This window comes from Condylura cristata, unplaced genomic scaffold, assembly GCF_000260355.1.
Source record: "Condylura cristata isolate star-nosed mole 26May11 unplaced genomic scaffold, ConCri1.0 scaffold00009, whole genome shotgun sequence".
Lineage (NCBI taxonomy): Eukaryota > Metazoa > Chordata > Mammalia > Eulipotyphla > Talpidae > Condylura > Condylura cristata.
In genome coordinates, this window is record NW_004567110.1 from 20,292,451 (window position 1) to 20,315,552 (window position 23,102).

The 23,102-nt window shown below is 38.9% G+C and overlaps 1 protein-coding gene across 6 annotated transcripts in view; it reads left to right on the forward strand.

The window, feature by feature from the left end:
- SYBU (syntabulin (syntaxin-interacting)) overlaps positions 1–23,102 on the forward strand; it is a 91,369-nt gene that overhangs the window by 31,670 nt on the left and 36,597 nt on the right. For all 6 annotated transcript variants that reach the window (XM_004679636.1, XM_004679637.1, XM_004679638.1 and 3 more), the window contains one exon: positions 15,908–16,105. In XM_004679636.1, the coding sequence (XP_004679693.1) occupies positions 15,908–16,105 (198 nt within the window). The remainder of the gene's footprint in view (positions 1–15,907; positions 16,106–23,102) is intronic.

Here is a 23,102-nt window from a genome sequence, read left to right on the forward strand (position 1 = left end):
ATGCTTTGTCCAGTTGAGGAGACTTGGCGTCTGCACAGAGTAAGCCTTTGAACATGCTGATCAGAATTGAGATGCACTGCTTAAAGTGAAGTGAGCAGCAAGACCAAATTACAGGATAATGGAATGACTGCCAACCTGCTGTGAAGCAAAAAACAAAGAGCCTAAGACCTTAGAATCATTTTAATGAGGGTGGGACCTTGGTCCACTTGATAACATCTATTTGAAGTGTTTAGCTGCCTCTGCTGCAAAACTCAGTATCTAATGAAACAGGTTATAGATGAAGGGTATGGAAGTCATCTCTTTGAGGATGTGGTAACTGCAGTTAGGCAGACAGAATAAAATGTTTACCATTTAATTAAAAAAAATACTTCGCAATAAAAAACATGAAAGGTAATCATGATGGAAATGGAAACTAAGTTACTGTCTTTCACAGGAAAGCCTTTTTCTGACAGAAAACACTTGTCTTTATGAACATGGTTTTCAGTTTCTGAGAATGATGTTTGTCTTTCCTCAGGAAAGTTTGTTTAAAATGTTGGTTTTAGGCCAAGACCCTAACCTAACCCACCAGTCTCAGAGCAGGCGGGCCCAGGACTCTGCATTTTGTGACCTTTCCAGATGACGCTGCTGCCAGCTGAAGCCTGAACCTCACCGCGTCTTTGTGTTTGGGGATTTTGCATGAGGGATCTGCAGGGGATGTGCGAAGTGGCATCACACGATGAACAAGGAGCAAAGAAGGTGGCCAGTCTGCTACCCAACCCCATGGCAGGCAGCAGGAAATGCCTCCATATTCCTTGGAAATTATAGCTTCTCACTCGTTATTTACAGTTGCCATGTCATTAGTCCTAGCAATCATTTTATTTATATCTACATCATGGGTTTGACTTATGTTCAGGTGATAGAAAAGCAAAGAGGAGGAGAAAACATTTGCTTCCTATATAATAGGTTCTCTGCATTTACTATTGTTAACCATACTTTATATTCTTAAGCATTTTCCCTCCTTGGTGTTAGGATGAATTAGGGTAGCTGATACCAGGTATACTGGGTATACCACATGTGCATCCTGCACACCTAGTGAGTGCACTGAAGGAGAAAGAAAAAGACAGACTAGCTTGGAAGTACCAGGGCATGAAGCATTTTGCAAGCTTCTGCAAAACTGTATTACCCAATAAATAATTATTAAATGCCTGCTAAAGACCAGGCATTGTGCTGAGTCTATAAAGCTGAATAAAACACAGAGGTTGGAAAATCAATTATTTACTGTGTTAACTCTGGCATCAGAATAAGTAGGATGGCAACTTTTGGGATGCCATACGACCACGTTTCCTCACTTATCTAATATCCCTGTCCCTCTTCCCCACACCCCTTCCACCCCCACTCCTTCCTTGTAAGGTGAGTCTGCTGCTCCATTTATTATCGACATAGACCTCTCACATTTCTAAAGCCCAAGGATTCAAAGAAGTAACATTAATTAGTGTGGTGTAGTAGGTAAACATGAGCCTTGGCATCAGCAGACCAGAGTTAAAAACAGAAATGATTAGAAAGGGGAGCTGGGCCAGATCAGGAAAATGCCCAGCTGAGAACCTGATCCATGAGCTCATGGCGCCATACAAAAACTAGACCAGTGATACAAAGGGTGAGTTGCCTGGACAGGGACAGAAGAGGGCATTTTAGAAATAGACAATGTGTGCCCCTTCGGAGTGTTAAAAACTCAGCTTTTAAACTAACTCCATGGGCCAGATAGCATGCAGAAATAGCAGGATAGGACTGGTGGGCTGCCATTTTTCAATTCCTGAGGATCTTGTTGAGCCCGTGAAGGAGTTTCAGCAAGGAGGAGTTATGACCAGATTCCGAAAAGATTTAGAAAAAATCTTTCTGATATCTGCTGGGTAGTAGATGGGAGGCGTCAAACACTGATGGTGAGGAACCTGGTGGGTTTGAAGGTCATTGGTACTATCTACAAGATATGAGGATTGGGGAGTAGGACAAAGGAGTCTTCAAATAGAAATGACAGGAAGGATTATTTCTAAGTTTTCACTGAATGAATGCACAGAGATGAGTAGCGGGTTTGGGAGGAGTACTGTCATGTTAAAAAGAGTCCAGATTCAGTTTTGTTGCATTTTAGGTAATACTTACAGTCTTAGGATGGTGAAGGTCTGGTGCACCGAAGAGAAATCAGAGGTGGTGACTGAAGTCAAGGGAAGGGATCATAGAACCCGAGGGAGTGCATGGAGGAAGATGAAAGGACCAAGCCTTGAGCTCTGCAATAAGACAGCGCAGGCAGAAAAGGGCAGACGAGGCACCAGAGAACAGCATTCACAGTGGTGGAAGGAGAGCCAGGAGTGACAGCGTCTCTGCTCGCAGAGGGAAAGTTGCAAGAAAAAGAAGCAGATGCATTAGGATGTCACAGCAGGATTAAGTCAACTGTACCCTAAAGATTGCTTAGGGATAAGAACCCCTAGGCTATCGGAGACCTTAGAAACAGTCTCAGAAAATGGAATCTTAATTAATTACATGAGGCAGTTGGCAAAGACTGTGAGAAGCTTCATGGGGACAGGAAGAAAAATTAAAATAAAAATTAGGACTGTGTTTCTAGTCAGGATGGGGGGGGTGCTTACAAATGACAAGTGTCTGATAAGGTTAACTAAGGGGAATTTGAAAAGAAATTGGGGAGAGAGGTGTAGAGTTGGGGTGGGGGAAGGAGTTTGAATTTGAAAATAGTAGAGAAGTAATAACTCTGTTTCTAAACAGGGAGTAACCCAAAAGAGACACATAAAGGGATAAGGCAGACTGTGAATCTATGTAAATATATTTATAGATCAGGGCAGGTACCTGAAGGATACATGTCAAAATCCTGCTCGTCTCAATTTCTCTAACATAGTCCATAACCTGCTAGTAAAATTTCTTATCTGGTTACGTCTCATTTGAGTAGGTTCTGTGGGGACAGGAATCATGGTTCCCCACACTGTTCCTGCTTACTACGTGTCTGTCAGAATTTGTGAGAAGGCACAATTATGTGAACAGGACACTCCAAGTTTTTCACTCATTTAATAAAATAGGTTGAGAGAAGGTATTATCTAGTATTTGGAGAAATTAAGCAATTAGAACCATCCCCGTATTGAATTGCATGGGTTTATGAAATGAAGGAAACACTCCTGCTCTAGGGAGTTTCCAATCTTTGAAAGCCAGAGTCTTAATGGAATGGCCCAGGATCTTGGTGCTGCCTGTCATTACAAAAAAACTAATGAACAAAACATTGATGAATTTAGAAGCACTTTCATTTTCACATCGCTGGTTATTGATCTGAGAGCATGGTGGGCCCAACACCCTAAAGAACCCGCCCTACCTTTGTGTCTTGTGCTGGACTTTTTATATTGAGTTAAATGTAGACAATTTGTCATAAGCAAACAGCCCACAGAACAGCCCATCACAGTTGATATTTCTGCTATTTGTCTTGTTCCACTCGTCCGAGTTACTTAAGGTTAGAACATCACAGCTTGCTGATCCTGGCCAATTTTTGATGGCATGAATAGTACCCTCACTTCAGAGCAAGAGTTTTCAAGAATATAGATCATATATTGTGTTTGTGCAGCTTCTGCTAGGTGTGTACATACAGCTTCCTAAATGCCGCCCTTCCCTTCGTCCCTAGCCACCTATCACGAATAGGCCCGTGACCATAGTCCTGTGCATAGCTAGAAAATCTTGCTCAGACAGTCAGAATATGCTCCCCTCAAGAGCTGGTGCTTGAGCAAGACTTTGAAGGCTGTGTAGGAGTTTGAGAAGCAGAGCATGGCATAGCAGATAGATATCAGTGTGTGTGAAAGCACAGTCCTGAAAATGCAGGGCAGAGTAATCTTTATTTCCCAATCACACAAGCTAGGCGAAGAAAGCATTAGAGGCAAGAAGGTATTCAGCTCAGAGTTATACTGTCAGTGCCTAGGAGTCTAGCTGGTCACTAGTGATCACCTTACCCTATGCCCAGTGGTTTATACTTGTCACCTCCCACTGACCTGGGGACTGGTGCATGTCAGGTAGACAAGTCTGCTGTGAGGACTGGGTTGTGATGTGGTTTCTTGCTGGCTCTTGGGTTCAGTAACTGCCTGAACCTCCCCTGCTACTCCACTTCCCGGTCTCCCTTTCCAAGTCACAAATCAGCTCCTTTTTCTCTCAGATCAGATGCAGCTGCACCTCTGCATGAAAGCTAAACAGTGTGCCCAGAGCACCAGTGCTTTGGGGTCCACTTCTCTGGCTGCAGAAGGGCACCAGTCATGGCAGACTAGCTCCCTGCTTCTTAGGGAACCCAACAAGCTTCCCAATGGGCTCCTTCCAGCACTCACCCCATGGCAACATGTCCTTCCACTTGACTGGCTCTGGGTGGATATACCTGGTCTCCCCATCTCTCAGCTGGTCCAGTCTTTATTCTCTCTTCCTTATGTGGGTGCCCTTGCAGATAGGATTCCTCTTAGACCCTGAGCTGACTCAGAATTCTGGAGACCTTGTGAAGCCTAAACTACCCTAACAGTCTGAAGTGTTGGTGAGGATTTTATTTTCTCCAGTACTGATGCTTCTATTTTTCTAATGTAAAAATCATAAAAATTTTTTTCAAACAGGAAAACCCCCAATGGAGCAATTGCATAAACTGTAAAATAGCATTTTTTTTTTTAAAGAACACATCAGAATGCATATAATCCCATTTATAGGATTTATCTTGTTTTGATTTTTGCCTGAATGAGATCCTCTGTGGGCCTGGGGTCCTTCCTGTTCATCAGGGAGGTACATGTTGTGGAACACCTGTTGTGGACCACACACTGTCCTAGAAGCTGAACTAGAACAAAGACCTGTGCCGACAGGTCTCCTGCCCTCAAGGGATGTGCCATCCAGGTGACCTGTACCTGGCAGGACTGGTCAGCCCATGGACGTCCCCCGCTTGGCCTTCCTAATCGTGCAAGTCGTAAGAAAAGCCAGCAGCCCGCTGACAGTCACGAAGCCAGCTACGCTTTCCACTCTCCCGAGAGCCATCATTGTTGAGCTGTTCTTTGGTGGATGGACATTACATCTGTAAGGCTGAAGTTCAGCATTGAGGATTTTATTTTATGAACATCACTGGAATTAGACTGTTTATGAGCCCATGTCTTCTTTTCTCTCCTTTCTTTGTTCCTTTGTAAAATGAAGCAAGCACCAGAATACATCTGTCATTTAAAACATTTTTTTTTTACAAATAGGAAAAACTGCATGCACTTGTAAAGTAGCATTTTTTTTTAATTTAACTTCCATTTTTATCCATCTTCACCATCATTATAACACTTCTCCATGTGAGAAAAAAATATACAAGGAAGAAGGGAGGGAGAAATATATACATCACTAACAGATGGCTCACTATATAACTCCTGTGTCCTTAGGATGGTTTTGAGTTTTCTGGTTATAAGATCCTCAAGAGTTGACAAGGATCCTTCAGATCCTTCCAGTCCCCCTTCCTCCTTCTCCTTCACATCCTCTCCCACAAAAGAACCTTAAAAAAAATACCACTGAGACTTTAAAAATTCATCGCTTAGTAACTAGATAAAAATTCTTATTGCTAAGAAGAGAGGTCACGAGTAGTAGTAATATGCCTGTTTGGGAAAGATTACATCCCTAGGAAAGAAGGCAAAAGACATAAAAGTGAGAGCCTCAGAAGAATTCACACCCATCCCCTTTCGGGGCTCACCTCTCCTCTGGCAGCAATAGCGACTCCTGGTTCTCACCTCTCTTCTGGCAGCGATAGGATTCCTAGTTTCCAACTCCAGCATCAGCTCCTCCCTCACCAAAATGCCTAGATAGACATGTTACTCACACTATAGAACGTATGGATCAAGATACTTTCCCATCCAAATTTTTCTCTTGTGGCTGCATTTGCAAATCAGACATCTTGCTGCTTGGTAGAAAATGTGGAGGCCCGTGTTTCAGAGAGAACAGGCGTCTTTGCAAAGATACAGCCAAGTGCTTCACTCCACTTCACCTCCTCCTCCTCTGCCAAGGCTACATATACCAGGGTGACTTTTATGGGAGCATTTGAGGCTCCAAAATAGCTCACAAGTCCTGGGAATGTTTATGTGTGAAATGATTATTTTGTCTCTAAGGAACCAGGGAGATGTTCATTAAATAACCCCTCTACTCTGTGTTTGGTGATGTAGGTTAAATGTCTTAGTATGTACTGTTCCATTCAAATGCCTTATGCAGGCTTGTTTCCATCACTATACATATCTTTTCAAGAAAATAAGCTCCCTTTGACCCCTTCATTTTCTTGCAGCTGCCTTTTATTTTTCTGCTGCCCCTCAAAGCAAAACTCCAAAATCCTACCTCCAGAATTTGCCTTTGTCAGACACGTGAGTGACCATAATAACAAATCTAGCATTCTCTTGTCTGCCCTCATTTCCCTTGACTTCTTCTATGTGTATTTTTACTTGTTTACTAAGTTTCTCTGTATACTAAAGGAAGGTGAACTATTTGAGGACAAAGAATCTCGATCATTATCATATCCCTAATATCCAGAAGACTAAAACACACACACACGAAATAAAAAAAATATTTATGGCACACATGAATGGATGGATGGACAGATGGGAATCCTATACCTCAACTTTGGGGATTAAATCCTGTTACATTGTATAATACGAAGCAAAATTAATGTAGAACCCTGTGAATGAGACTTGTGAATTCTCACTCCAAAAGATGCTAAAATAAGGTGAAGGAGCAGGTCACATTTTGCTATGGAAAACCTAGAATGCAAAGCTCTCTGAATCGCAAGCAGTGTATGGTTGACTTGTGTCAAAGTGAGAATAGTGGAAAAGTAGAAACAACTAGAAAGAGTTCCTTGCCTTGTATTATTCTGTAGTTCACTTATTATGGAATGGCTTCTTTCTAAAAGTTTGTCTGTTTTTAATTTCTCAGAATTACTGCTGTTTCCTCTTAGAACAAATAAAGGTAGAAAAAAATAGAAACAGCTATCTTGTGGTGGTGAGAAGAACAAGGATTTGAGAATCAGACCAACCCAAGTTTGAACCCCAAGTCAGTTAATCAGTAGCTGTGTGACCAGGGGATTCTTAACACCTCCTTGCCTCGGTTTTTCCTATTGTAAAATAAAAATTATTAAAATTATAAAATAAAAATGAGTGCTACCTGATAACTAATTGATGTTACTTTTCTCATATTATCTGTATCCTTTCAGTGTATTTGAATGATTCATGGTAAGAATTTGACAGAGTTCAAATTAACCACGCATTTAAGCTGTGACATTTTAAGTCTCCATCACACTGTCTCAAAAATTGCAATATCTGCAGTAGTAATAATAATGACAGCATAAATACCTGTTGAATGGATAAGTAGGTCATCTGTAAACACATCATTCATGAAAATCAACTAGATTTCTGTATAGTTTAAAGTTTTCTTACAATAGCAATTTCTTTTCTCCAAATTATGCAACTAAATATTAAATAGCATGTTTCAAGGCATTATGGCACAAAACCACGTTTCCCTCCTCCTGATGTTATTTTTAAATGTGTCTTCTGGAATTGTTTAGTTCAACATTTTGGGAAACAAATGTGCTCTGTCGTCTAAGTTCAAAAATGAACCAAAAGTTTTAGAGATGTTTCTTGGACTTCAGAGAATTATGTAATTTGCAGTCTTCAAAGTCCATTTATTTGCTCTACTATATAATTGGTATAAGGAGGTTGAAGTAGAAAGTTGGTCAACATAGTTGCCACCAAATACATTTGATGGCACTGATTGCTTAGCACTTCAGTTAGAGATCAGAAAATTATGTAACACACACTCTCTCTCTCTCTCTCTCTCACTCTCACACACCCACATACAATTTGGATATCCAAGTATTTTGAAATGTACATCTCTGTACATATACTTCTGTATATGTTTTTATTTTGTCAAAAAGTAAATTACTTTTAAAATGTCATAAGAAAAGCATGAAAAAATGATATGAATGGGAAGGATAGATGTCCTAAAAGTGAAAATACTAAAAATATAGTTAGCATCCAATCTCATACTGCATATTTAAATGAATTACAGTAGGATTCATTTCAATTAAAAGTGAAGCTTTAAACATTTGAAGAAAGCATTGGCAGATATTTTGTTGATCTTGGAATAAGGAAATGAATTCTAAGCATTAAAACTGAAAGAACCACAAAGGAAAATATTAAAAGACTGACAAATAGAGAAAATGATTTAAATTGCCAGTGTTATAAAGTGAAAAGCAAACCAACCAGAAGGAATATGACAAAGGGTTAATATCCATTATACACAGGGATTTGTTACTGAGCAATAAGAAATGTTTAATATGGTTCCTCCCTGATGGCCTATGGGTTAAATATTAGTACTGTCAAAACTACAGCCTGAGTTCGATCCCCAGCCAGGGAGGTGACCCACATGGCACAGCAGACTTCTGTCTCACCCGCTGCTCCCCTCAGCATTGTATTTCAGTAGAACTGCTTGTTCTGCTCCCCACTCAATCTCTGAATCCTTTCACCCCCTCCACCACCTCTGGCCCACACCCCAGTTCTTCTACACACATTAAAAAAAAAATTTAATATGACAGAAAAATTGCCAAAGAACATAATAATTTATAAATTAAAATTTTAACATATAAAAAGATATTTTATCCTCACAAATAATTAAATACATGCACACCAAAACATCAGAAATACATTTTTCATTAGTCACTTGACAGAAATATGAACAAGATTGTATTTCTACTGTCAGGAATATAGTAAGAAGAATACCCATATACTAATAATAGGAATATAAGTTCTCTCAAATGTATTAAAAGCCTTGGCAATTTCACTTTCAGAGATATATTCTGAGATAATAAACAATTTCATAAAATGTGTTATTGAAACAATTTTAATAATAGCGAGACAATTAAAAACAAACTAAAATACCCTACAAGGATCGATTTTTAAAGGCATCATGTTTGTGTCTATTTTAAATAGTTATGTATTTAAAACAATGTTTTTAAAAAATTGAGTGCTTTAAACTTTCAGAGAAGCTTAAAACCAGAGAGAATACCACAATGAACCCTGAGAATGCTGTTTATCTACTTAAGCAGATGAAGAAGTAGGAAGATCTGTAATACTTTTTCTATTTACTCCCTTTTTTCTTTTCTTTTACTTTGTTGCAGTATTTTAAAGCAGTTCTCCAGACATCATGTCATTTCATTCTAACTGCATAGCTCAGGATACACTCCTTTAAATGATGAGCTTTCCTAGATAATCATAGTGCATTTTCATTACCAACAGAATGAACATAATTCCTTGGTCTGGGAGAGACCACTGAAACAGCCCTAGTTGTCTCAGAAGTGTCTTGTTTGCTTCCTCCTGGTATGATTTTAACCCAGAGACAGACAAGCTTTCTCTGCAAAGGACCAGATAGTAAATATTTTCCACTTTGCTGGCCAGATGATCTCTGGCACAATGATTCATCTCTGCCAGTGTAGCTTGAAAACCACAGCAGACAATATGTAAAAGATTGGACATGGCTGTGTTCCAATAACATTTTATTTACAAAAGCAGACGGCAAATAGGATCTGGACTGTAGTCTGCAGTTTCTCTCGATTTAACTCATCACTCTGTCCTCTGTATATTTTATAAGGTGAACATCAGCTTTAAAGCTCAGTTCTACGTGGGCACATTTTTTGGTAGCAAAACTTCCCAATGAATGCTGTGTCCTCATCTCTGCCCTGTCGCAGATACGTGATGTCTGCTGCCCCCCAGTTGGTGATACTAAGAATATTACTGGGTACAGATGGGCAAGGCCTGGTCGCTCTGCTGTACACTCCCTCCCAGCCTTTTGTTTAGTTTCCATCCATTATGCTTGTGCGTGAATCAATTATTTTATCAGAGGTTGCAAATTAGTCATTTTCTGCTTCTTTTACTTTATCTACTTTCATTAATCAGAATGCTTCTATATGGAAGAACTTTCCAGGAACAATAAGGGATGTCAGTTACATTGAAATATATTTGTATAGGGACAGTTGTTACAATCAGGAAAGGTGTGAATTTTTTAATTGCCAAATTTCAATACAAAGAATTGGTCCTTACATCACTTTGAATATATAGCTGTAAGTTGGACTTTTTTGAGGTTAAAAGGGCCTTTCTCTCTTTAGCTTGATTTTTTTTTGTATGAGTATGAGCTCATAATTTTAAAAATATATCCAACAGTTCTGAACAGTTATTCAATAGTTGTATTTATTACTCAGGAGAGGTCCATGTGGTCACCTCCAGAGCGGGCGGGCGGGGTTTGAACTCATGCGGAAGTGGCTTTAGCTTCTTAGTGCTGTACTTTAACCTGCTGTGCCACCAGGGAGGGCCCCACGGAGAAATTTTTAGCAGCAGAGTAATGAAACTGTCTATACTATATTTTGAAATTTTAACAAAACAAAAATCAAACAAGTAAGTCGTATACATAAATGCCAAATTTTTAAATGGCGGGGTAGGGGAGGATAGATCAATGATACAAAATTATTATTCCTTTATTTTTCTTCTTTATACTCTTCAGGACTCTAGATTTTCTACATTGAAAATCATTACTTTTAATAATTAAACAAATTAAAATGTAAAATATCCAACAAATTTCTTATAACTCAGCACACGTGCCTTTAGTGTACTTAAGGTTCAAATTACTTTACATATTCACACACACCATTTTCAGAATTAAATAATAATTGTACACAAACTACATGCCATGTTCTCAAAGAGCTTATATTATAAGAAGACAACGTCAATGAAAAGTTAATTTTTACAACCCATATGCTACAGAATCATAGTAGATGCCTTATTGCCCTATCTGACTATTTGTGTGTGTGTTTTTTTGTGTGTGTGCTAATATTAGTTTACAACACTGTATTAGTTTTACATGTGCAATTTCTCATCTCAGTAACTCTATATACCTCGCACACCCCCACTATCAAATGCTCTGTCAAGTCTACCACCAATCAATGCCCTTTATCCCTCCTTCCCCTCTGGTAACCAAACCTAAGAGTTTTTGCTTTAGTTTTGTTCATTTGCTCCTTTTTTCCTTTACATTCTACAGATGAGTGAGACATCTGGTATTTGTCACTCTCCTTTGGCTTATTTTACTTAGTGTAATCCCCCAAGATCCTTCCAAATTGTCATAGATGGCAAGATTTCATTTTTTTTTAAGTTTGACTAGATACCACATCCTCACATCTTTACCCACTTACCCAACATCAGGCACTTGGGTTGTTTCTGTTTCTTGGCAATTGTGCATTGTGCTGCAGTGAGCCTCAGAGTATTTGTACATCTTCTGAATTAGTATTTTTCATGTTCTTTGGATTCATATCCAGAAATAGCACCACTAGATCTTATGTTAGCTCTGTTTTTAATTTTCTGAGGAAGCTCCACACTGTCTTCTATAATGGCTGCATCTTCCCACCATCAGTGTGATGGCTCCTTTGCGCTCCACAGCCTTTTCAACAGATACCGCTCTTCACTTTCTGATAATAGTCATTCTCACAGGTGAGGTAAAATCGCGTGGCTTGGATTTGCGTTTCCCTGATGATATGCGATGGAGAGCTTCTTTACATTGGTGTTGGCCATCTTTATGTCTTCTTTGGTGAAATGCTTATTTAGAGCCTCTTTTTTAATCAAAGTGCATGTTTTTTCTGTTGTTGACTCATATGAGATCTTTATATATTTTGTGTATTAACCTTTTGCCTGATCTGTGTTTTGCAAATATCTTCTCTCATTCAGTAGATGGTTTTGTCCTTTTGACATTGCTTTGTTTTGTTGAGCAGAAGCTCTTTTGTTTGATGTAATCCTTTGTATTTATATTACCTTTTGTTTCTCTTGCTGTTAAAAAGAATCCATAAGCCATCACTAAGACCAATATCAGAGACACTTTTACCTTTGTTTTCTTCTGTCTTTCATAGTTTCAGATTTCCACTTAAGTTTTTTTTTTTCCTTTAATATCAGTTTGGAAAGTAGTTATTTTATTTCATTTACCCCTTTAAATACTCCTCAACTTCTAGAGGTTCCTGAATTTGTGAGTGTTCTTTCCAATATCATTAACCCTGGGAATAGCAAAAGAGCCTATTCAAGGAGACAGTATACCTTCCTCTCTGTAGATGGTGATCATTTAGATGTGACCTTGTTGAGGGTCACTTTTATTGAGTTCTACTAGGAACTATTTTGGGCCCAGGTAAGTGGGCCTTAAAAAGGTTAACTTAAAAGGAAATCATCCTGCATGTTCAAATTGATCACACTATGTGAAGCATGGAACATGGTCCTTTTGTAATTTTTTGTTTGTTTTAGGAAATTATACTTATGATGAATAATAAAAAGTATAAAAATGCAACTACAGGGCAGGTTGTATGTGTGTTTTAAAAGGAAAACTCATCTGACTCTAGTAGATTAGCAGCCTTTTACATGTTCTTCCTTTAGCACAGAGCTTCCCTTATGCCAAAGCCAGCCTGAAAAGTTATTTTTTTCAGGCATTTCTGTGGACGTTTGAAATGTTCTTTCTGGATAGGTCATTCGGGATTTCCACCATTCTCTATCCAGCAAGTTTCTTCATGGTGTTTTTTAGAAATTTTTGTCATTGAAAACTTCTTTATACTTAAATATAACTAATAAAAGCTAAAAGTGCTTATAATACCATGCTTATAAATCTATGGATCCTACAAGATAAATTGAACATTGAAGATAGCAGCAGCCAATAGAAGGCACATTCAAAAGATTGAACTGAAGCAAGTTTAATGTGTGTTGGAGTCACATATGCTTTGGCACATAGTTACATAGCAAAATCAGGCATGAACAACCAAAGAACATTAACTTTACTCTAGAATCTTTGAGTGGACTAAGAATAGTTTACATAGAATTTTAGGAAGAAGTATTATCTTCTTCTGGTTGGGTGGTCTGCTATTAACTCTGACGATGAAGTTAACAAAAAGAAGAGTTGGGCCCTTCCTGGTGGCACAGCAAGTTAAAGCACAGCACTAAGAAGCTAAAGCCAGTTCAGCATGAGTTCGATCCCCAGCCTCAGAGGTGATCCACATGGCACAGCAGACCTATCCTGACACACCCATTGCTCCCCTCAGCAGTGTACGTGGTCAATCTGCCTGTTCTGTTCCCTGCTCTTTCTGGTGAATCCTCTCACCACCCCTGCACCTCTGGCTTCTGGCATAAATAAATCTTAAAAAAACAAAAACAAAAAAAAAAACAGGAGTAAAGGAGGATTGGGGAGAAGGCTCCCAAATACATCTTCAGTACTGCACAGAGGTAATACCTCAGGACACACAGGTGACCAGATGGTCATACAAAGCTCCATTTCCTTTATTAAGGTCTTACCTTACATAACTTACTTACACATAAGTACTTTGCACATGTACTTAAAGGGTACTCTCTGTAGTTGGAAAACTAATGGACTACTCTTTTCCAAACTAGAGCTCTTTGTTAGTGTGGTTTACATTGTACAAAACACACAGATGTGCCATTCTTCTTGGCTAACCCAAGAGATTTCCCAGGATATGGATTTGCATAAGCAGACTTGCCGTTGTACAGGAACTGTGCACTAATGTACTATTTACCCAACTACTATCGGCTTATTTAAAAATTCCATCTGAATGGGTACTGGGATTGCTACCGGTGAACTGGTTTAGTACCAAGACTTGAAACATCTTTGTTTAACCAAGGAGAGACCATGACTTATAGTCCTATTGTCTCTCCTACAATTTCATTCTCCATATTAGACAGGTGATGGTTCAACACTAGTTTATATCATGATCAAGTGCTACGAAAGTTAAGGATTTGTTCAGGTATTTATCACTGTCTCTATCCCTGCCCTTGGGGTACTCACTCCAGGCAAACAGTTGCTACTCTAAACTTCTCTAAACTGCTACCTAACTTTTGGTTCCTAATTTTTAATCTTACCTTACACTTACCATTGTCATTAATCTACTGAAGATATGTTCATATTCTTTCTTATTTAGCTGTAGCAAACTAATAATGATAGAAACAAAGAACATTTGCTTTCTATTTATTTGGAGTATAATTTTGACAGTGCTTCTCAATGCTAGAAATTATTGTACTTTGTCTCTGAGTCAGAATTAAGAAAAGTTACTTTTTAGTTTTCAAAATATGAAATGTGGATTTCTACTTATTCCAGCCATCTTTTTTTCAAAAGAAGTAATTTATGGAGCTGATTCATAATTTTGAATGATTAGACTTCACTCATTGCTTTATCTTCTGTGGGACAGCAGTCAAGAATGAGGCTTTCCTCAGGCAGTCGCAGACCTGGTGAGCCATGTAGAAGTTCTGGAATCTGAGTAATTAGCAGCTTTGCACCTTTTTGGAGAAGAGCTTGATTTATTTGGGTTGAAATTTCGGGCATGCACATATAAAAGAAAAGCAGAGACAATAGGTGATGAAATCGTTGAATAATAACAGCCAAGAGGGGTTGTCATCATTCTGTAATTTAGGGCCAAAGTTCCTTCAGGAAGAACGGAGACATTTCAAAGAGCAGCAAAGCAACTGGTTTGAGTGCTGCACCAAAAGCCTTTCACTTCCAGAAAGAGATCACTGAGGTGGTGTGTATACCCATATGTTCAAAAGTGAAAAAGGCTATCAAGAGAAACAAAACATTTACCAGTGTCCAGAACTGGGACATTTCACAATAAAATTGAAAGTAAAAATGAAGGACAGCAGTCCTTTTTTTAGATGGATTCTAGTTATTGTAATTCAGGAGATCAAACTATTTAATTCAGTGTTAGTTCTCTTTCTGTCTTTATTCAGATTATAAAGATTTAAGATTCTTTTCATAGGCAGCAAATTATTTTAGTTCTTTTCATATTTATAAAAATGTAATAGCTCCCAAAGTTATTAGCACTAAATGCCTTTATTTTGTGTTTTTTACTGAAGTAACTGACATCAAAATATTTCCATCTAATAATTTCTTCATAATGAAAATTGATTGGTTTTAAGTAGTCCTGCTTTTAAGTCATATTGATTTGCTTTAAATTCCCATACAAGTCTCTTCATCAGAGTATAAATGAGTTAGCCAAACATCATGAATATTTAATATGGAAAGAATTTGTAGGTGTCAGCTGTATGACTTTACTGTTTGCTTAATAGGCAACTTCATAGATCACTTCATATCTGCCTATTAACGTTTGCTAATAACTGTTAAATATCTGTTACTTGATAATTGAAGGAGCATTTCTCATTTGAATATCACTTTCATTTTATAAGTTTATTGCAGACAGCAAGAGATCTGTTTGATTTATTTGGGGTTGAATGTAATATAAAACAAAATGACTTTCAGCTTCCTTGAACCCCTAAAGCCAGATAGATCTCTTTATCTGTCAAACTCTATTAGCCAATAGATAGGCTTAGAGACGAAAAAGTGAACATAGTATTATGCAAGCAGCTTTTTTCTGAACACATGAAACTCTGTAGAGTTCACACTCATAATCCTCAGTGACTGTAGTAGACTTTTTACTATTAAACTGTGGACAATGATGACCTGAAAGCGTAAGATGTGGCCCCATGAATATCAAATATCTATGATCCAGAAAGCTTGTCAGTTTTGGCTTTGCAAGATGTTTTATGCTAGTTGCATAAAACATTTTGTTTGTTAACTTGATTGGTCAAAATAAGGAAAATGAAAGTTTTCCTGGGCAGCAAGGGCAGAGTTCATGTGTGCTCATGTGTGTGCGCAATCTGCATGGCTTCTTGCTGCCACTGATTTCCTCATTAACCCAGCTTAATTTCCCCCCAGTTTTCTTCGAAAGACATTAAAATGAGCGCGTATAAGGTCAAGACGCTCGGCATAGTGGTTGGATGTACACGTACTGGGAAGTGATTGTCACCCTTGTCTCATTAGATGCTTCCTGATTCCTGTCTTCCAGACGACACGGGCTGCCCGAGCAGCCAGTCAGTGTCTCCTGTAAAGACACCGTCTGATGCCAGCAACAGCCCTGTTGGCTTCTGCCCAGGAAGTGATGAAGACTTTACCAGAAAGAAATGCACAATCGGAATGGTTGGTGAGGGAAGCACCCAATCAACTCGATATAAGAAGGAACCAAAATCAGGCCTTGTAAAGCCAGGTGAGTGCATGGATTCTTGGTTTTATCAGAGCAACATGACTGGAGCAATTCCACATTTTTGTTTAGCGAGGTCGGAAACACTAATGTTGTTCCCAGTACTCAGCAATGTATTTTTTAAAAGATTTATTTGTTCATCCATATAAGAACTGGGGTGCAAGGCAGAGGTGGGGTGGTGGTGAGAGTGTGGGGAGCAGAACAGGCAGATCTACTGAAACACACTGCTGAGGGGAGCAGCAGGCAAGAAAGGAGAGGTCTGCTGCACCATGTGGGTCAGCTACCTGCTCTGCTGCCAGTTTTAGTATATGGTGACAGCTTGATAGTTTTCTTTAACCCCTGAGCAACCAGGGAGGACCCCAGCAATATTTTTTTAAATAATAGAATAGCTTATTTTTACATTTCCATCTCAGTTGTAATCCCCATGGGCTTCCCAACACTGAATCACCCATGTGCCATCACCATAGTCCAGTGCATTACCCTCCACCCATTTTTGATCCTATTCTCCACTCCACCCCTATAAAATGTCTCTGGTATATAGTTGTTCATTATTATTATTATTTTCTCCCCTAGTCCTTTATAATCCTGCTATCAGTGAAATGATCCTTTTTTTTTTAAGATTTATTTACTTATTCATACAGAACTGGGGTATAGACAGAGATGCGGAGGGTGAGAGAATTCACCAGGGACAGAGTGGGAAGCAGAACAGGCAGGAAACGATCTTTTTTTTTTTTTTTCCTTTTCTCTCTGGCTTATTTCACTAATCCAGCAATATATTTTTTAAGAAGTTGGAACAGAAAGTAGAATATTTTCTGTAATAGTTCTTAATAATTGAATAAGTATAGTGACATCCAGGCCTGTTATAAAAACATTTTTAAAGAAACAAAGTTGAAGAGATGTAAACTAGAAGGTCTAATAAACTTTTACATAAGAATTAATTCTATTATAAGCAATGCTAATAAATTTTGGTACCATCTATAAAAGTGGCAAATTATGAAAAGGAACCAGCTGATCTACTGAGCTGGATATACTTGCTAGCCTGTTTTGTTTGCTTTTAAAGATTTAAAATGTTACTTGTATATACACATGAAGATGTTCAACTGTTACAAGGACATTAAAAGCTGTGGAATGAGATGGAAATCATTATCACAATGGATGAATGCCATGGGCATCAGAAAAGGTCATTTCTCAGAATTTGCTATATAAAATACTCATTTTTAATTCAGAAATATGTACAGTATATAAGAAACTTCGTTTTAATAAAAGAGAAGTTACGACTTTAAAAATAAAGGGATCTGAGCATTAGTGTTGAGAGACAGCCTACACTACCCCCTGGCCCTATAGATCTACCTGTTCTGAAGATCTCACATAGCTGGATCATATGTGACCTTCTGTGTTGACTTCTTTGATGTATTATGTTTTCAAACTTTGTCAGTGTACTGTATATCAGTGCTTCATTCTTTTCTTTTAACCTGGGAGTAATTATCTGAGATCTGCTTCTCTAACACATGGACTATAAGCTTAAGAGCAGAAACCGTGTCGCCCTCTTTTTGTGTTCCTAGCACACAGGGTCTGGTGCCTGTTGGGGGCTCAACCATTGTTACCCCGCAGTAGAGACAGGCTGCTGGGCTGAGATGAAATGTTGCAGAACAGACCATCAGCATCATGGATTGCAAAGAAAAAATAAACTTCATTGGGAAGGAATTGTGGGATTTGAATGAGATTATTTTGCATGTCTACCTCTACCACTAGCTTCATTTCAAAAACATTCTACAGTGATTGCAATTTAAGGAAATACTAAATATGGGGCAGCAAGAAACAGACTGAAATGAAGTGTTAATTTAATGCTAAGTTAAAATCATCATTGTTCTTCTGTATTCGTAACCATAATAAATTAATTATATGTTACCTTGAGCTTTAAAACCCTGTGAGTTTTATAGATTCTACATAGAGAATCCTCATTGAGCAATCCCCTGATGCCACCAAAAAGTGCTAACTTTAAAGATCAGCCACTTGTCTTACTGAGAAGGCTTAAGAAAGAAAATGCAAACAAAAAAGAAGAGACATGGGAGGAAGAACAGTGGAGGACAGTTGTCCTTCATGGTGCTTTGATTGACTGATTCTTTGAGAATCAAGACCATGCACCCATATTCCAGAAAAACAACATCTACACAAAATACTGGTATGCTACTTCTCTGGCTTCTACAATGTTCTTTATTAGGACATATGAATCCTAGTTTAATGACCTTGCTCAGAGGCACAGCCTGAAACACCGCTTTTGTTAACTGCTTCTGTTTTAATTGTTTGTAGTAACCTTTTCATGTATTTGCATTTACCCAGTGTCAAAGGAAAACCTAAAGTTTTTTTCTGAGTTACCTTAAATTCCTAACCTCATCATTGAAAAAGTTGTTCAAGCTTTTGAATGAGACCCAGTTTATACACTAAACTCTGTATTTAGAAAAACCTGCATTGTGACCTATAGTTCTCTGAACTTTCAGCCAAGTAAATTGTCAGTCTGGTAAATATGAAGAGAGGAAATCCTGGAAGTGAGGCCCCTGGATGACTCCAGAATTTATAAATTGCAGAGACATCCTCTGTTCAAGAAGATACTGCTCTCAGGCTGAAGTATCTTGCCTCTTTCAGAGCCCCAGAGGGCCACCTCTCTCCTCGGCCCAAACTGCTCTTCAGCTCTTGATAGATGCTCTACTTTTTAAAAATAAATCAACTCATTAACCAACACCAGTTTATTAAAATAGTAAGCAATTAGTGTCTCTTCTACAGATGCTTGGAGCTGCTTTAACATTAAATAACCCAAGCCTATTTAATGTTAGACCCTTTGTTCTAGATTCTGGAAACCTCAGACAGGAGTTATTGAAAAACCTCTTTGGTCATTCAGATAGAGAGTGAATAATGTTCACTGAGTAGCTGATGCAGAAGGAGAAGGGAAATGTGGCACCGGGTCCCGGGAGGGCTTACGAGGCGAGCTGAGCAATATGCCTTGGGCACCCAGGGCTTGACAGCTGCCTGCCTTTCTCCGCCAAGGTGTGTTCTGGAACTTCTTGGAAGCAGTGAGCCTTCTGTCATTTTGGCTCTGTCACTGAGTACCTGTGTGGATTTAATTAAAAATTGCCACCAAAAGCACAAGAAAATCTCCCTGTAGTCCAATTGAGAAATGGCTTGGCATTTTCTTGTTCTCCTTTTCTCTACAATTCAGCAGACACTTAAGACTGAATTGCTGGACACTCAATCACCCAATATGGTGTCTGACTAAATACTGACTAATAAAAGCTCAAATGAGACCAAAGTGCACACTTGATATAAGGAATTATGTTTAATGTGGAAAAGATGGGGCAGACATGATCGCAGCATCAACCCTGCTTTTAGGGAGCTTAATATTTAAGGTCCGGGCTGTGTAATAAACCTGCCCTGTCCTACAGATTAAGAGGAAAGGAATTCTAATTAGAAACCTTTTGAGGAATCTTAGGTGGTACCATTTTTTCTCCCAGATGTTCTCTTATATTTAGCTTATAGTCAGTTTTCCTGATGAGATTTTTTTTTGCCTCGGAAAGGAGAGGAGGCCTAATTGGGTTCCTGCTATCGCACTGAAAATTGACATTCCTGGATCTCCCAGAGTGGTTTATTTACTACCTGGGAGTATCTGAACGAAAGAAGAAAAAAACTCAGTGTCATTGTTTTACAGGCCAAAGCACTAAATCCTTTTCTCTGCAAACTTGCTACAGAGTAAGGGGAGCAAATACACCACTTAAAAAAATAATTAGAAAATATGAAAGGGGGGGGGGAATACAAAAATCACCTGTGTTTCATAAGATAGGTAAAAAGCAAACAGTTCTGATCACCATATTTTAAAATAAATCCACATTTAGAAACTAAAATGCTGAAATCTGCATTGGAAAAAGCATGTATCGTTAGCATCAAGTTTAGTATTCCCTCGTCATCAGACACCACTGGGGCTATAATTGGACACCTGGGCGCATGAACTACAATAACCTCACAACAATAACAGAGGATTGTTATTTTTAAAGGACTATTTCCCACATAGAAAGCTCAGAAGATACCAGCAAGGTCAATGATTGATCAACACTGGTTCTCTTAATAGATGAACCCTATTACACAGCCTGTAACCCTCACATTTCATGCTTTTTACAAGCATCCCTGTCACTTCAAAGTTAGTGCTTGAACTAATAGAATGCTAGCTAGCCTGCTTTGGGGAGTGGGTAGGGAAGGGGGATGGTGCATTCTCATTACCACCTTGAGGAGCTTAGGCTTACACAGTTCTCCCCAAGTTACCCAGCCGTCCATCGTGAGGGTAGGGAGTTGTATGTTTGGTGAGGAGAACACTTTCTAACCACCAGAAGAGTCCAGTCTACTAGATTCAGGTCTGCTTACCATAACTTTATAACTGTGTGCTCTTCAGCTACTTGGTATTTCCTTCTACACTGTGTCCTATGTCTGTAAACTGGAGAGTTGTAAAGGTTTAATAGACTAATAAATACAAAATGCTTAGTGCTAGATCCAGCAAATATTTCTAAATAAAAGTTAATCATGACTTTTCATAGTTCTTCAAATAGATGTCACAAGTTCCATGCACTTCATATAGGACAACCTTTAAAATTTCCACAGGGAACGTATATTTCCAGCCTGTCATGTTACTCCAGTCACAGGAAATGGGGCAAGAGTTTGCTCTAGGAGGACACGGGCAGGAGTAGGAACTGACAGCTTGATGATGAAGAAGGAGACAGGAAATATGGAACAGCAAAGTGAAAGTGGTCTACTGACCACTACGAAGTAGAGAGGCCTTTAATTTTAGACTTTAAATGCTTTGTAGTACTTAGTGCAGACACAAATGTTTGAGATGCACCAGAGCCACTGTGATGGTGGCGTTGGCAGGAAATGTGTGTGAGGGCAGAAAAATGCTCTAGGCATTTAGGAATATTTACATGGAATGCAAAAGTTTAAAATTCTAGTGCTAAAGGACAAGATTTTAGTTATATGAAAACTTTGTGTTCTTGGGCAAGGCAGTGTTTTTCTAGCAAAAGTTTCAATCAGAGGTCTTCCAGCAACAAAATCCAGCCTCAAATATAGGCTATAATCTATTTCAAACACTGAAAATATTTTAGTCATAATTGTGGGTTTGGAGGATGCTGCAAAACTGGATTTATAATTTTCTTTAAACTGATATTTATTGAGCATTGATTGTCCCAGCTCAAAATTCCAGATATTTCAGTCACTTATTCCGGACATCAGTGTGAGAAAAGGACAGCACTATCCCATTTTACAGATGGGGAAATTGATGCACAGAGAGGTTAAGTAACTCATCCAAGGTCATACTACACATACAATTTCTGTAAATGGAATTTAAACAGTGTAGTCATTCTCCTAACTCTTAACCATTCATTGTACTAATTGGAAGGTCTGGCTTTAAAGGGAGTGGTTTTAATTTCATTAGGGGAGTGTGATCATTGAGAAAGATGTGTTGATACAAGAAGGAATTTCTTTAGTATCTATACATCCCTAAAATTCTTATTAATTTTATACTGATATAATCCACATGCCAGTTATATTGACTTGTTGATAAAATCAGTGAAATTCTCTGTAGCTTCAATGATTTATATCAAGTTGACCACATACAGCTGTGTGAATGCACACAGTGAAATAAACCATCAAAGGGATGTTAAGATATTCAGTATCTTCTACTTAATCATGATCTAGTCCTTTTTCTACTTGCCAAAATGTTTTATGCTTGCCCTACATATCATGAATACTTTTGCATCATTAGACTTTGACTACTTAAACAAGAGATTTTACATATGTGCTGAAATGAACCTCCAGAATGTTCTTATACTTTGAGACAAAAAATGCTCATCCAGGACACAGTGAAGTTCATGTCTCCCAACAGAGACCAGACAGGTAAAATCAAACTGAACAGGATAAGTGGGCCACCTGTGTTTGCTTTACAGCAGCGTTCCATATTGACTCTCACTTCTTGCTCCTTCTGTGCTTTTGATGATGCACCCAATCGATATAATGGTGCCAAATGGTCCTTTAAGGGTTTCCCCCCAAGAATTAGTCAACGATAATCCTTTTCTGTCCTACAGTAACTGCCATCTGATTCCTGAATATACTAGGATTTATTGCATGTACAGTGTTCTAACCACCGACTTGGGAGCCTGCCAAATGCTTACTGAGTGCTCCACCGTGTTGAGAAGGAAGCATTCTAGGTCTCACATACATCGCAGATGCTCCAGCAGACCACACACCCACTGTTAACACATATTTATCGTCTGCCAGAATAAGAGGAAAAAAACCTGGAAACCTCTTTGACATGCAAACTTAGAAACCAAATGGGGTAAATCATGCTTTAAGTTTTGTGTTTTTTTTCCCCCCTAGTTGAGGAAGGTTTATTGATGAGACCATCTGCATGTAAATGTTGGGAAAGAGATCAAGGGGGCCTAAGGAGACACGGTGGAAAACTTGGCACTTCAGCCTCCTTGGAGCCATCCTCATGTCCAGAAGGGCAAGAGGAGGGGGGAGTTTCCCAGACCCCAGAGAAAGAGAACCCCCAAGGCTGTGTGAAGCAACTGTGCACGCTGGTAGTACCTGATGGGAAAGAAGTCAGACAGATAATTGTAACCTGTATTCTGTCTCTTCTGTGTCGGTCTAATTTGTCCTGTAGCATTTTCGCCTACCATTTGCTTATTGACACAGGTGTGTATTGACAATGTAGTATTCTCTGTCGGGTAGGTCGCCGAGTAACAGTCATCACCTGAGCCAACATCTGGTAGTAAGCAAGAGGCATAGTGGGCTTCGTCCCAAGAGGGACCCACAGGAATGCATGTGGCAAGGTGACTGATTCACAAGAACACATACCACTGTCTGACATGACATGTAAAACAAGGTAAAGAGCCTCTGGTTCTGGGGCAGGGAGTGTGGGGGAGGTGACCTTTGAGCTGAGAACTTAGCCATATTCCTTCATGCTTAGGGA